General features: G+C 45.2%; 1 protein-coding gene across 5 annotated transcripts in view; it reads left to right on the top strand.

The window, feature by feature from the left end:
• LOC106604875 (protein diaphanous homolog 1) overlaps positions 1–14473 on the top strand; it is a 137486-nt gene that overhangs the window by 43241 nt on the left and 79772 nt on the right. For 4 of the 5 annotated variants that reach the window (XM_014199965.2, XM_014199961.2, XM_014199964.2 and 1 more), the window contains exons 2-9: positions 2914–2940; positions 9543–9704; positions 9975–10076; positions 10209–10423; positions 11468–11671; positions 11803–12019; positions 12513–12631; positions 13271–13387. In XM_014199965.2, the coding sequence (XP_014055440.2) occupies positions 2914–2940; positions 9543–9704; positions 9975–10076; positions 10209–10423; positions 11468–11671; positions 11803–12019; positions 12513–12631; positions 13271–13387 (1163 nt within the window). The remainder of the gene's footprint in view (positions 1–2913; positions 2941–9542; positions 9705–9974; positions 10077–10208; positions 10424–11467; positions 11672–11802; positions 12020–12512; positions 12632–13270; positions 13388–14473) is intronic. The other variant, XM_014199962.2, reaches the window with a different exon arrangement.

The following is a 14473-nucleotide window of genomic DNA, read 5'->3' as shown; positions in this document are numbered from 1 at the left end:
GTGTGTGTGTTTTTGAGGGAGGTAGGGTGACTCCCGCTCCATTCCTTTTGACATTTGTGAGCCACAACTTCCTCATACCATGTCTGGTATTTCTTAAGAAAGGGTAGCGGTTAATGTCGGCCCAGAACCATAGAAATAGAATGGAGCAGACGGCCAACACAACACGACTCCTATTCAGTCTAGCTGCAGACGTAATAGTTCTTTGATGAGGGTCATAATGGCTGGGACTGGGATGGCAGACATCAATCTGAATGTGTTCCCAAGGTACTTGAGTAAAAGTTACCAGGAGGTAATAGGCTTGGGCGGTATACCGTCTACCGGGTATTTGGGAAAAAGTCACGGGATGTTTTTTTCCCAGTACCGTTAAGTATTTATTTGAAGTAAAAAAAAAAAAAAAATGTATATATAAATGTGAATATTTGTAGCTACTTTTTAAGTAAATACTTGCAGTCAACTTGTGCAATACGTTAGGAGATAAAGACGATTGTGTACTTTATTTCAGCTGTCACATAGTTTTTCATTAGAAGCTTACTGGTCGTCCCCAGTCACGTGTCATGTGGTGTTTGTTTACAAGCACACAACGACAAGAGACAGGAGCCTTGTGAGTCACTCACTGTTGCTCAGCGGTCGCCAAGTGATCTAATTACAGTATGGAATTCACAACTAAATGTTTGCCAGCTAGATATCTTATAACTATTTAGTTAACTCTCCTAAAATGTGCTAAATGCTCTGCAGTTGTGCATTTGGTCTGCAAATTTAGTAGCTAGTTAGCTATCTAGCTAAGTGTGGTTAGCTTCTTTCAAAATCAAGCATTCGCTTGGTATCAGCAGAGAATCCCCTCTTAGATCAAGAGCCTTGCTGGCTAATATTTGTTTTGTGCATGCAGTAAACAAACTGCAAGTAGCATTTTTGAGTTACTTTTATGTTTTAGGTCAGACTGTATATATTGGTCATCTAAAAAGTGCATTTTGCATGTACTCGTTAGCAGTTGCTAACCTTCGGATTACAGAGTATCTGTGGGGTATGAAAACAGTGCCCCTTGTGTTCAGTGCTGGTATTACATAATATCCCGGTACGGCACAAGGTCGGTTCGATAACCTGGATACCGCCCAAGTCTAGAAGGTAACGAGAGATGGAAGTTGAGATAAAGTAATCAAAAAGAAGAAAATGGAGCTAGGGACCTAACACCCTCTGTCATTCTCTCAGGCCCAGATCCAATCAGCTGGCTACCTCAGGAGGGATGGAAAGAGAACAAGAGACGAAGGGAGAGATGTCGTGAGAGAAGTGTGGAGATGGTGTGCAGTAATGACAATCTCCATGCTGTGACTTAGCAAATGTTGTTTCTTTGTGTTATTAACCAATGGCTAATTAGCAGGTCTCTTAAATTGAATTTGTGGCGAATCCATATTATAGTCCCAACTGCCCCTTACACCAGTCCCTTGTTTGCACTGTTTTCCATGTAGCTGTGTGTACACGTATGTGTGTCCGTCCGCCTATGTCCGCATGACTTTTGAGAGAGGAGGGAGGCGAGAGAGAGAGAATGCAAGTCAGCTTAGGCTAATTGAACCTTTCTCTGTTGTAGAGAAAGATGATCACTAAAGTTGAGTCTTGCACTGGTCGGTCTTTTTTTTTTTTTTGAGCCGATCCTGCTCCTCCCCGGCCGCTTATTCTGAGGCCCGTCCGAAATCCGCCGTCAGGACAGATTTTCCTCTTCAACCCGACCCACCTGCATAGAATGAATTGTTACAGAGAGCCGATCTGTGACCCGCTAAGTAACATCATTTATTTCATTTGTTTTTATGATCTCCAAAGTAGTAGGCTATTATCACCCCCCCCCCTGCATAAACATGCATTTGTCTGCCTATTCAACACTTGGATAAAAGGAAAACATTTTTAGTTTTACAATAAGAGGCACAGTTGACAAATAAAATCGCTTTGATAAAGAGCCTTCTAATTTGACTTCTTACCTAATTAAAGCCTATATCCGACATAACAAAACCTAGCAAGGCTGGCTCAGAGAGAGGAGAGGAGAGGAGTGTGTGTGTGTGTGTGCGCGCTCCTCTGTTTGTCATCTCCTGAAGGTTGACTTTATAAAGCTGTTGAGCCTAGGTTGTTGTTCAGTGTGTGTTCTGTGGCCTGTGACCCTCTGGGTGGCTGCTGATTGGCTCCAGATGCTGGCACGTGGGACAGTCATTATGGGGCCATGTCTGCTAGTTTGGAAGCACCGTTACAGAGATCACGCATCTTATTTCTGGCTTATCTTTGCAGTTATGTAGCCTAATAGAGTAGAATGCGAACATAGGAAGTGAGGAACTTGCCCCATAAGCTTTCCACAGTTGTGTTCGGATTTGTGTGTGATCTTCAGCGCCACCTGGTGTTGGCCAATTATCAATTGAGACGCTGCCTTCACCAAGATATTCATTGGTGTAGCCTGACACCTTGTGGCAAAGGTTTGCTAGTGCAGTTGTACTGTGATTCTGCCTTAAACCTGTCAAAAAAAATAATTATTCCCCTAATCTCAAAATAAAATGGATCAATCCTTGAATGTGTAGTTGTTCAGATGATCCATAATGTCGTACAAGAGGAATTAGTGAGCTAATCTAAGTGTGCATGTTCTCGATTGATCCAGTGTGTAACTGTGTTTAATGAAGTGGTCTGTTATTGTGATATTGATCTACCTGTAGCCTATTCCCCTCTGTCCGCAACGATTAATAATGACCTTTGTAGAGACGGTCCCTGTCTGATCCTAATTGATCCTTTCCTCTCTCCCCCCCCACTCCCTCTCTTTCTCTCCTTCTGTCTGTCCCTTAATCCCTCCCTCGATCTCCCCATCTCCCTCTTCCCCTGTTCAATCTCCCCATTTATTTATTTCACTCGTTTTCTCAACCTCCTCCCCCTCCCCTCTCTGTACAGAAACTCAAACGGCTGATTCCTGATGAGGTAGGTTGTGTGTGTGTGTGTGTGTGTGTGTGTGTGTGTGTGTTGTGTGTGCCCACATCCCAGTCATAATCATCTGACTGTTTTGTTGCATCTCATCTCGCCCTGCAGTCCACTACTAACCCCTCCCCATGCCCCTCTATCCATACCACACTACAACCCCCACGAGCCTGGTTGTTGCAGTACCACCCCATAATAACTCAACCTTGTTGTCTGTACTACTCACCCTGGTTGTATGGACACATACTGTTGGATGGTGCCTGCCTGTCCGTCTGTGCCTCCCTTACTCCCCCTCAGTGGTCAGTCTGAAGGGTAGGCCTAGGTTACAGGTTGGGTCTGGGGTCAAGGTTGGGGGGTTGTAGGTAGGTTAGGCCCAGGGTAGGAAGGGGTTAAACTAGCTATGATCTCATAGGAAGTCTGCTACTCAAAGGTTATTTTACTTTTTAAATGTATTTAACCTTTTTTAACTAGGCAAGTCAGTTTAAGAACAACGACGGCCTACCCCGGTATTTACGGTATTACTGGTTTAGCACACAAGGGTGCGGAAAATAACGCAAAAAAAGGCCATTGGGCCTCTATTACCAGAATGCTAACAAAATTAGCCCAAGTAATAGCGAATTTCCATGGAGGCTGCTAGCTAAATATGCGAAAGAGCGCAAATGAAAATAAACTAATTGCAAAGACAAGCAATCCAGCTCATGAAGTTATACACTTCATGGCCAAAAGTATGTGGACACTCCTATTTCAGCCACACCCATTGCTGACAGGTGTATAAAACTGAGCACGCAGCCATGCAATCTCCATAGACAAACATTGGCAGTAGAATAGCCTTACTGAAGAGCTCAGTGACTTACAATGTGGCACCGTCATAGGATGCCATCTTTCCACCAAGTCAGTTCATCACATTTCTGCCCTGCTAGAGCTGCCCCAGTCAACTGTCAGTGCTGTTATTGTGAAGTGGAAATGTCTAGGAGCCACAACGGCTCAGCTGCGAAGTGGTAGCCTACCCAAGCTCACAAAACAGGAATGCTGAAACGCGTAGCGCTTAAATCGTATGCCCTTGGTTGCAACGCTCACTACCAAGTTCCAAACTGATTCCGAAAGCCACGTTAGCACAAGAACTGTTTGTCTGGAGCTTCATGAATTAGGATTACATGGCCGAGCAGCCGCACACAAGCCTAAGATCACAATGCCAAGCGCCAGCCAGGAGAACGCTACCTGCCCCAATGCATAGTGCCAACTGTAAAATTTGGTGGAGGAGGAATAATGGCTGGGACTGTTTTTCATGGTTCCGGCTAGGACACGTAGTTCCAGTGAAGGGAAATCTTAACGCTACAGCGTACAATGCCATTCTAGACGATTCTGTGCTTCCAACTTTGTGGCAACAGTTTCGGGAAGGCCCTTTGTCAGCACGACCATGCCCCCATGCACAAAGCGAGGTCCTTACAGAAATGGTTTGTCGAGATTGGTTTGGAAGAACTTGACTGGCCTGCACCTCAACCCCATCAAACACTTTTGGGAGGAAAAGGAATGCTGACTGCAAGCCAGGCCTGATCACCCGACATTTTTGTCTAACCTCACTAATGTTCTTGTGGCTGAATGGAAGCAATTCCCTGCAGCAATGTTCCAACATCTAGTAGAAAGCCTTTCCAGAAGAGTGGAGGCTGTTATAGCAGCAACGGGGGGGACCAACTACATATTAATGCCCATGATTTTGGAATGAGATGTTTAACGAGCAGGTGTCCACATACTTCTATGTATAGCCATGTAGTGTGTATACTGTATACAGTGCATTTGGAAAGTATTCAGACCCCTTCACTTTTTCCACATTTTTTAGGTTAGAGCCTTATTCTAAAATGTATTAAATTGTTGTTTTCGTCAATCTTCACAGAATACCCCATAATGACAAAGCAAAAACAGGTTTTAAAAAATTTGTAATTTATTTTAAAACTTAAAAAAAACCCAACTCAAATTATTCAGACCCTTTACTCAGTTCTTTGTTGAAGCACATATGGCAGCGATTACAGCCTCGAGTCTTCTTGCGTATGACGCTGCAAGTTTGGCACACCTGTATTTGGGGAGTTTCTCCCATTCTTCTCTGCAGATACTCTCAAGCTCTGTCGGGTTGGATGGGGTGCGTTGCTGTGGAGCTATTTTCAGGTCTCTCCAGAGATGTTTGATCGGGTTCAAGTCCGGGCTCTGGCTGGGCCACTCAAGGACATTCAGAGACTTGTCCCTTAGCCACTTTTGGTTGTGTTGGTTGTGTGCTTAGTGTTGTTGTCCTGTTGGAAGGTGAACCTTCTCCCCAGTCTGAGGTCCTGAGTGCTCTGGAGCAGGTTTTGATCAAGTATCTCTCTGTACTTTGCTCCGTTCATCTTTCCCTCGATCCTGACTAGTCTCCCAGTCCCTGCCGCTGAAAACATCTCCACAGCATGATGTTGCCACCACCAGGCTTCACCGTAGAGATTGTGCCAGGTTTCTTCCAGACGGCCGTTAAGGCCAGAGAGTTTAATCTTGGTTTCATCAGACCAGAGAGTCTTATTTCTCGTGGTCTGAGAGTCTTTAGGTGCTTTTGGTAAACTCCAAGTGGGCTGTCATGTGCCTCTTACTGAGGAGTGGCTTCCGTGCCCCCACTACCATAGAGTGCTGCAGATATGGTTTTCCTTCTGGAAGGTTCTCCCATCTCCACAGAGGAACTCTGGAGCTCTGTCAGAGTGACCATCGGGTTCTTTGTCACCTCCCTGACCAAGGCCCTTCTCCCTTGATTGCTCAGTTTGGCCGGGCAGCCAGCTCTAGGAAGAGTCTTGGTGGTTCCAAACTTCTTCCATTTAAGAATGATGGAGGCCACTGTTTTCTTGGAGACTTTCAATGCTGCAGACATATTTTTGATACCCTTCCCCAGATCTGTGTCTTGACACAATCCTGGCTCGGAGCTCTACAGTCAATTCCTTCGACCTCATGGCTTTTGCTCTGACCTGCACTGTCAACTGTGGGATCTTATGTAGACAGGTTTGTGCCTTTCCAAATCATGTCCAGTCAATTGAGTTTACCACAGGTGGACTCCAATCAAGTTGTAGAAACATCTCAAGGATGATCAATGGAAACAGGATTTACCTGAGCTTAATTTTGAGTCTCATTGTAAAGGGACTGGATACTCATGTGAATAAGGTTTTTCATTTTTTTTAATTTTTTTTGTAATACATTTGCAAAAATGTCTAAACCTGTTTTCGCTTTGTCATTATGGGGTATTGTGTGTAGATTGCTGAGGATTTTTTTATATAATCCATTTTAAAATAAGGCTTTAACGTAACAAAGTGGACAAGGTCAATAGGTCTGAATACTTTCCAAATTCACTGTAAGTAGGTGGAACCAAATTTAATTTTTTCACTGGTTCGAATCCCTGAGCCCACTAGATTAATAATCTGCCAATGTGCCCTTGAGCAAGGCCCTTAACCCTAATTGCTCCTGTATGTCACTCTGGATAAGAGAGTCTGCTAAATTACTAAAATATACATGCAAACTTAGGTGTAGCATTAACTCAGAATTCTTTTTTTTTTATTCAGGTAAACAATATAAAACCCATATCTTGCTGCGTCTTGTAAACCTATTGCTAAAGTGCTTCTGTCATTTCTGCTCGGCATCAGATTTATTTTGTGCTTCAGTTGCACTTATCCACTTGGATGAGAATTCACAAACAAGCATTCTATCAGCAGACAGCTCTGACTGATGTGTAGCTACTTTTCTCTGGTGCTTTTCTGTGTAGCCAGCCTTATTTTCTCCTGTAAAATGCAGGATTAACTTTAAGCAAAACATTAGAAAATGCAGCTGGCTACATTCTCTCTATCATAAACATTAGACATATGATGGCTATGCATAATTTTTGCAAAAAATGCCTAGATTTCTCCATGTAAACGAATTGACTTGTGTGGCTGCCAGCCAAGAATGCTATCTGCTTTATCTCCTAACGTATTGCACAAGTTGAGTGCAGGTATTTACTTAATAAGGATCCGCCCCTTTTTTTCTCTCCAATTTTTGCCTAAAATGACATACCCAAATCTAACTACCTCTGTAGCTCAGGACCTGAAGCAAGGATATGCATATTCTTGATACCATTTGAAAGGAAACACTTTGAAGTTTGTGGAAATGTGAAATTAGTGTAGGAGAATGTAACACATTTAGATCTGGTAAAAGATAATGCAAAGAAAAAAAACATGCATTTTTTTGTTGTTGTTGTACCATCTTTGAAATGCAAGCGAGAAGCCATAATGTATTATTCCAGCCCAGGCACAATTTAAAATTGGCCACTAGATGGCAGCATTGTATGCACGTTTTTAGACTGATCAAATGAACCATTGCATACAGTCGGGGAAAAAGTATTTGATCCCCTGCTGATTTTGTACGTTTGCCCACTGACAAAGAAATGATCAGTCTAATTTTAATGGTAGGTTTATTTGAACAGCGAGAGACAGAATAACAACAAATAAATCCAGAGACACGCATGTCAAAAATGTTATAAATTGATTTGCATTTTAATGAGGGAAATAAGTATTTCACCCCCTCTCAATCAGAAAGATTTCTGGCTACCAGGTGTCTTTTATACAGGTAACGAGCTGAGATTAGGAGCACACTCTTAAAGGGAGTGCTCCTAATCTCAGTTTGTTACCTGTATAAAAGACACCTGTCCACAGAAGCAATCAATCAATCAGATTCCAAACTCTCCCCCATGGCCAAGACCAAAGAGCTCTCCAAGGATGTCAGGGACAAGATTGTAGACCTACACAAGGCTGGAATGGGCTACAAGACCATCGCCAAGCAGCTTGGTGAGAAGGTGACAACAGTTGGTGCGATTATTCGCAAATGGAAGAAACACAAAAGAACTGTCAATCTCCCTCGGCCTGGGGCTCCATGTAAGATCTCACCTTGTGGAGTTGCAATGATCATGAGAACGGTGAGGAATCAGCCCAGAACTACACGGGAGGATCTTGTCAATGATCTCAAGGCAGCTGGGACCATAGTCACCAAGAAAACAATTGGTAACACACTACGCCGTGAAGGACTGAAATCCTGCAGCGCCCGCAAGGTCCCCCTGCTCGAGAAAGCACATATACATGCCCGTCTGAAGTTTGCCAATGAACATCTGAATGATTCAGACGACAACTGGGTGAAAGTGTTGTGGTCAGATGAGACCAAAATGGAGCTCTTTGGCATCAACTCAACTCACCGTGTTTGGAGGAGGAGGAATGCTGCCTATGACCCAACAACACCATCCCCACCGTCAAACATCAAGGTGGAAACATAATGCTTTGGGGGTGTTTTTCTTCTAAGGGGACAGGACAACTTCACCGCATCGAAGGGACGATGGACGGGGCCATGTACCGTCAAATCTTGAGTGAGAACCTCCTTCCCTCAGCCAGGGCATTGAAAATGGGTCGTGGATGGGTATTCCAGTATGACAATGACCCAAAACACACGGCCAAGGCAACAAAGGAGTGAGTGGCTGAAGAAGAAGCACATTAAGGTCCTGGAGTGGCCTAGCCAGTCTCCAGACCTTAATCCCATAGAAAATCTGTGGAGGGAGCTGAAGGTTCGAGTTGCCAAGCGTCAGCCTTGAAACCTTAATGACTTGGAGAAGATCTGCAAAGAGGAGTGGGACAAAATCCCTCCTGAGATGTGTGCAAACCTGGTGGCCAACTACAAGAAACGTCTGACCTCTTGTTATTGCCAACAAGGGTTTTGCCACCAAGTACTAAGTCATGTTTTGTAGAGGGGTCAAATACTTATTTCCCTCATTAAAATGCAAATCAATTTATAACATTTTTGACATGCGTTTTTCTGAATTTTTTGGTTGTTATTCTGTCTCTCACTGTTCAAATAAACCTACCATTAAAATTATAGACTGATCATTTCTTTGTCAGTGGGCAAACGTACAAAATCAGCAGGGGATCAAATACTTTTTCCCTCACTATCTGTTCAAAATGTTCTATCAAGACTGGCCAAATGTGCCTAATTGGTTTATTAGTACATTTTCAAGTTCATTATTGTGCACTGTCCTCAAACAATAGCATGGTTTTCTTTCACTGTAATAGCTACCGTAAATTGGACAGTGCAGTTAGATCAACAAGAATTTAAGCTTTCTGCCCATATCAGATATGTCTATGTCCTGGGAAATGTTCATGTTACTTACAACCTCATGCTAATCACATTAGCCTGCGTTAGCTTAACTGTCCCGTGGGGGTGGACACCGATCCCATCCAGTGGCTATTTCCAAGTACCCCGGTAAACGGTATGTACAGTATACCGCCCCAGCCTATTCCACATACGTTTTCGTAGGAGGCCTACTCTTTGGAGGGAACTGGTATGTTGATGACATTACCCTGTGATCCTGCTTCATCTTATTCTAGCACACACATGAGTGAAGCTGAAGGGGTTTCAGGGATATTTAGTAATTTATGACATCTGAATGTCCACTGGAATCTGATGCCCAATTCCAAATCAACCTTTTTTTGCCCTGACCTATCCAATCCACAGGGTTGGGGTTGAACTGGAATACCCCTCGTATCTCCCTGTGTGACCTCTGACCACTGTCCTTTAACCCCCCCCTGCAGTTGGAGCGTTTCACCAGCATGAGGATGAAGAAGGACAAGGAGAAGCCTCATGCAGCCGGGCAGCGCCACTCCAACGCTGCCCACTACGAGGTTCCTACCCAGGGGCCCATGCTGCATGACCACCCTGATGAATACGTCCTGGAACTCTTTGAACAGATGCTGGTGAGAGAGAGAGAGAGAGAGAGAGAGAGAGAGAGAGAGAGAGAGAGAGAGAGGGGTTAAAGAAAGAGAGAATGATTGTCTACTGAGTGTGGACTACAGGCTATTTGTCTGTCTCTTTTGGGACGCTGCCTTAAAGGTATTTCTCTCTGTCTCCCCTCTCTCTCTCTCCCCTCCCCCGCTCTTTTTCTTCCCTCGCTCTCTCTCCCCTCCTTTTCTTGCTTGCTCTCCCCCTTTCTCTCTCTCTCTTTCTCTCTCTTTCTCTCTTTCTAGGTGGATATGAACTTGAACGAGGAGAAGCAGCGGCCTCTGCGGGCGAAAGACATCGTCATCAAACGAGAGATGGTGTCTCAGTACCTTCACACGTCCAAAGCTGTGAGTAACAAAGGTTGAGGTACTGGGATAACGAGCAGTCCCACCTTCATATCACACAGTAGACTTGGAGCAGAGGTAACTTGTTATTTTATACTACTACCGTGTGTGTGTGTGTGTGTGTGTGTGATACAGGGTCAGAACCAGAAGGAGAGCTCCAAGTCAGCCATGATGTACATCCAGGAGCTGAGGACTGAGCCCAGAGACGCACAACTCCTGGGCTGTCTGGAATCACTCCGGGTCTCCCTCAACAACAACCCTGTCAGCTGGGTGCAGAACTTTGGAGACGAGGGCCTGGTTCTGCTGCTCAACATCATGAGGAAAATCCAGGAGGAGAAGGACGAGTACCCGTAAGATATATATATATATATCAAGCTCCTGTTACCCCTTTTACCTACCCCCTCTAACCCCCTCTTAACTTTCTCAACCCTTTTACCCTACTCTTAACTCCAGGAGGAAAGAGACCAGTACCCGGAAAAGAAGCTTTATTAAATCAGTTTTCTTTTTTGACTGATTCCATAGATTTTTTCCCCCCCAAAATTCCTGGTCTCAGTTTAGCTTTTCCATGCCTCTGTTTCCTCCAGTTCTTTCAAGTTTTCACTCAAAAGAAATCACACTTTATAAAATACAAAACAACTTAATTGGACGTTCTAAGTCCACAACAATGTTTTATCCACATCAGAAGACGACAATTTGTTGTTGTTGAAATGTAGATTTTGTTGGTGTAGTTACCCTTTTCATTACAGCGCACACCTCGCAAGAGACCGTTGTTTAGCTGTGTTTTTGTAGCTCCCACGTGATGGTAGAGTTTGCACAACAAATATCCACTGGATCGACGCAAATGATCCTGACATCATTCTGCCAGATAGGCCCGGGCTACTTTGTAGTTTAACGTTTAATCGAGATGGAAAAGGCTTTCCCAAAAAACCATCTACCAGAAGACAGTTTTCATTAGCATCGTCGCTAACGGCCACACAAAGCTGCCTCTTCAGAAAGTTGCAGGAAATACAAATCACTGTTGCGTTCTGTTCATGTCTTTATGATAAACTTTGGCAAATACATTTAGTTTATTCCCTATTAAGTAAAAAAAAAATATATAATAATAATAATAATGTTGCATTCCGGTTTAATGTCTGGATCCCGTGATTACGTCCTCGTTCTCCGGATCGCAGATTTTATAGTGCCATCAAGACATCGACACCCTCTTACCCCATTTTACGCACCTCTTACCACTTTTGCATTCACCCTAACTCCCGGAGGAGAGGGACGAGTACCGATAAGACACCGACACCCTCTTATTCCTATAACGCTACAGTAGAGTTTCTACTCGCTTGTTTTGTTTGGAAACCCCTTACGTACAATAACGCACCTTTCCCCCTCTTTCCTCCGGTTAGAAACATGGGCATGAAGTGTCAACACGAGATTGTGCGCTGTCTCAAAGCCTTCATGAACAACAAGTATGGTCTGAAGGCCATGTTGACGTCTGCCGAGGGCATCCCTCTGCTGGTCCGAGCCATCAACCCCCGGGTCCCTCACATGATGGTGGATGTGGTCAAACTGCTCTCGGCCATCTGCATCCTGGAACACCCTGACAACCTGTAAGTATCTGGTTAGGGGTGTGTGTGTCTGTGAGTGGGAGAGTGTGTCTGCCTGTCTTGAGAGCGAGCGAGAGTGTGTTTGTGTGTGTGTGTGTACCTTCCTGTGCGTTAATATGTAACTCCCTCTGTAGTCATGAGCGTGTTCTGGAGGCCATCACTGAGGAGGCAGAAAAGCAGGACAATGAGAGGTTTCAGCCACTCCTCTTAGGGATGAACAAGCCCAACATCGCCTTGAAGAATGGCTGTATGCAGCTCATCAACGCTCTCATCAGTCGAGGAGAAGAGCTGGACTACAGGATCCACATCCGCTCAGAGCTACTGAGACTGGGCCTGCGAGACCTGCTGACGGTGAGTCACACAGACAGGTTCCAAACACTCATGTTTACCTGTAGCTTCAGGGAAGTTTGGATTTTTATTGAACCCCCCCAATCTCTTTCCCTCTTGCTCTCCTCTCTCTCCTCTCTTCTCTCCCTTGCTCTCCTCTCTCTCCTCTCTTCTCCCCCTTGCTCTCCTCTCTCTCCTCTCTTCTCTCCCTTGCTCTCCTCTCTTCTCTCCCTTGCTCTCCTCTCTCTCCTCCCTTGCTCTCCTCTCTCTCCCCCCTCTCTATCTCTCTCCCCCCTCTCTATCTCTCTCCCTTCTCTCTCTCTCTCGCTCTCTCTCTTTCTCTCTCGCTCTCTCTCTTTCTCTCCTCCCACCTCCCTCTCTCTCTCCTCCCACCTCCCTCTCTCTCTCTCTCTCTCTCTCTCTCTCTCTCTCTCTCTCTCTCTTTCTCTCCCATCTCCCTCTCTTTCTCTCCTCCCACCTCCCTCTCTCTCTCCTCCCACCTCCCTGGGTCCTGTAGGATATTCGGCCCATAGAGAATGAGGAGCTGAGGGTGCAGCTCAGTGTTTTTGACGAGCAGGCCGAGGATGACTCTGATGAACTCCAGGCCCGCCTCAGCGACGTGCGCATCGAGATGGAATATCCTTCCACCTCCAGGGAGGCTCAAAAAGTCCCTCTATGAAGGGAAGTTACTTTGGTTCAGATGTTAAAGTGATACGAGTTTATCGTATGACTGTGTCTCAAATTGCTCCCTATTCCCTATGTAGTGCACCACTGTTGATCACGGCCGATAGGGTAGCCCACTATATAGGGAATAGGGTGCAACCTACCAGTCAGGTCTCTGTCCTCTAACGTACATTCCTACATTTCACCACCAGGTGGCTCCAAGGTGCCATAATAGTTACACAAAAGCCCAAGGAATTCTTCAGGGCTTTTGTTTTACCTTGTTGATTGCTTTGGCTCTGGTCACCATGACTGAGATGCGTTTGATCACAGTAATAGACTGATCAGGAAGCTACTTAGCCTTTGATCAGATACTGATACCAGTCTGTAACAGCTTTGTCTTTGCCGCATAATCCTTCACAATATAACACAATGACGACTGCATGCACAGTGGTAGCAAACTATATTGGAACCAGGTTACTGTAGATTGGCTTGCCTCTAAACACAATAGTATATCTTAGTAGTAGGGGTGGATTGATTCAGGGCGTTGATGTGGATTGAAAAATGTTCCTATCTGACCACTTGAGGTCGTGGTCCTTAACCATGCGGCCGTACTGACGTGACCGAGGTGTTCCAGATCCTGATGAACACGGTCAAAGACTCCAAGGCCGAAACACACTTCCTGTCTCTGATGCAGCACCTGCTGCTGGTTCGCAACGACTACATGGTCAGGTAAGGGACATATCACACGCACTCTCACTCTCACTCACTCTCACTCTCACTCTCACTCTCACTCTCACACTCACACTCACTCTCACTCTCACTCTCACTCTCACACTCACACTCACACTCACACTCACCTCACACTCACACTCACACTCACACTCACACTCACACTCACACTCACACTCACTCTCACACTCACACTCACACTCACACTCACACTCACTCTCACTCTCACTCTCACTCTCACTCTCACTCTCACTCTCACTCTCACTCTCACTCACACTCACATTACAATCATGGTTAGGTTAAAACCGCTACGTTCATTGACTGTGAATGCCTGTAAACAGGGATTGCAGTTTACACCACCTCCACTCCGCATGATCTCACAACCTTTAACCTTTGACCCTGACCTTGAACCTTTCCTTTTGTTCTCTCCCGCTCTACTACCGTGTGAATATATATTGTTGTGATGACCCGGAGGCAACTCATTGCATCGCTCTCCCTCTCCTTTTCGTGTTTCTGTCTCTCTCTCTCTCGCTCTCTCTCTCGCTCTCCTCTCTCGCTCTCTCTCTCGCTCTCTCTCTCGCTCTCTCTCTCGCTCTCTCTCTCGCTCTCTCTCGCTCTCTCTCTCGCTCTCTCTCGCTCTCTCTCGCTCTATCCTTTTTCTACCACTGTTTCTGGATCTCTCTGGACCTCTTCTCTTTCCCCTCTATCTCTCCGTCGTTTTCTCTCCATTTCCTCGGTCTGTCTTCTCGGTGCGCCGTTTCAAAGCTGTGAAGTGAATACACGCAGAAGAGGTTGAATAGAAATGAGCACATTCACCTCCTATCTCCATAAATATGCTAATGTTCCCCAAAGCCAGTGAGCTTTCACTGTGGAGGGGAGGGGTAGGGCGAGGGGGGAAAAGAGAGAGAGAAGTCGAGGGTGGAATGAAAGAGGAGAGAATAAGCTGTATAAGTATGCGACACACACACTTATTTCCTTCTCTTATTTTCAGGGTACTTTTCTAGGAACAGCCTTACATCTGCAGTTTCCTAGAATCACTCAGATCTGAGTTGAGATGTCAGGATTGCTGCTGGTCCAGTGTTCCTA

The sequence above is a fragment of the Salmo salar genome, chromosome ssa05 (genome assembly GCF_905237065.1).
Source record: "Salmo salar chromosome ssa05, Ssal_v3.1, whole genome shotgun sequence".
NCBI lineage: Eukaryota > Metazoa > Chordata > Actinopteri > Salmoniformes > Salmonidae > Salmo > Salmo salar.
The sequence above is the reverse complement of the archived record's forward strand: the minus strand, read 5'-3'. Positions and strand labels throughout refer to the sequence as shown.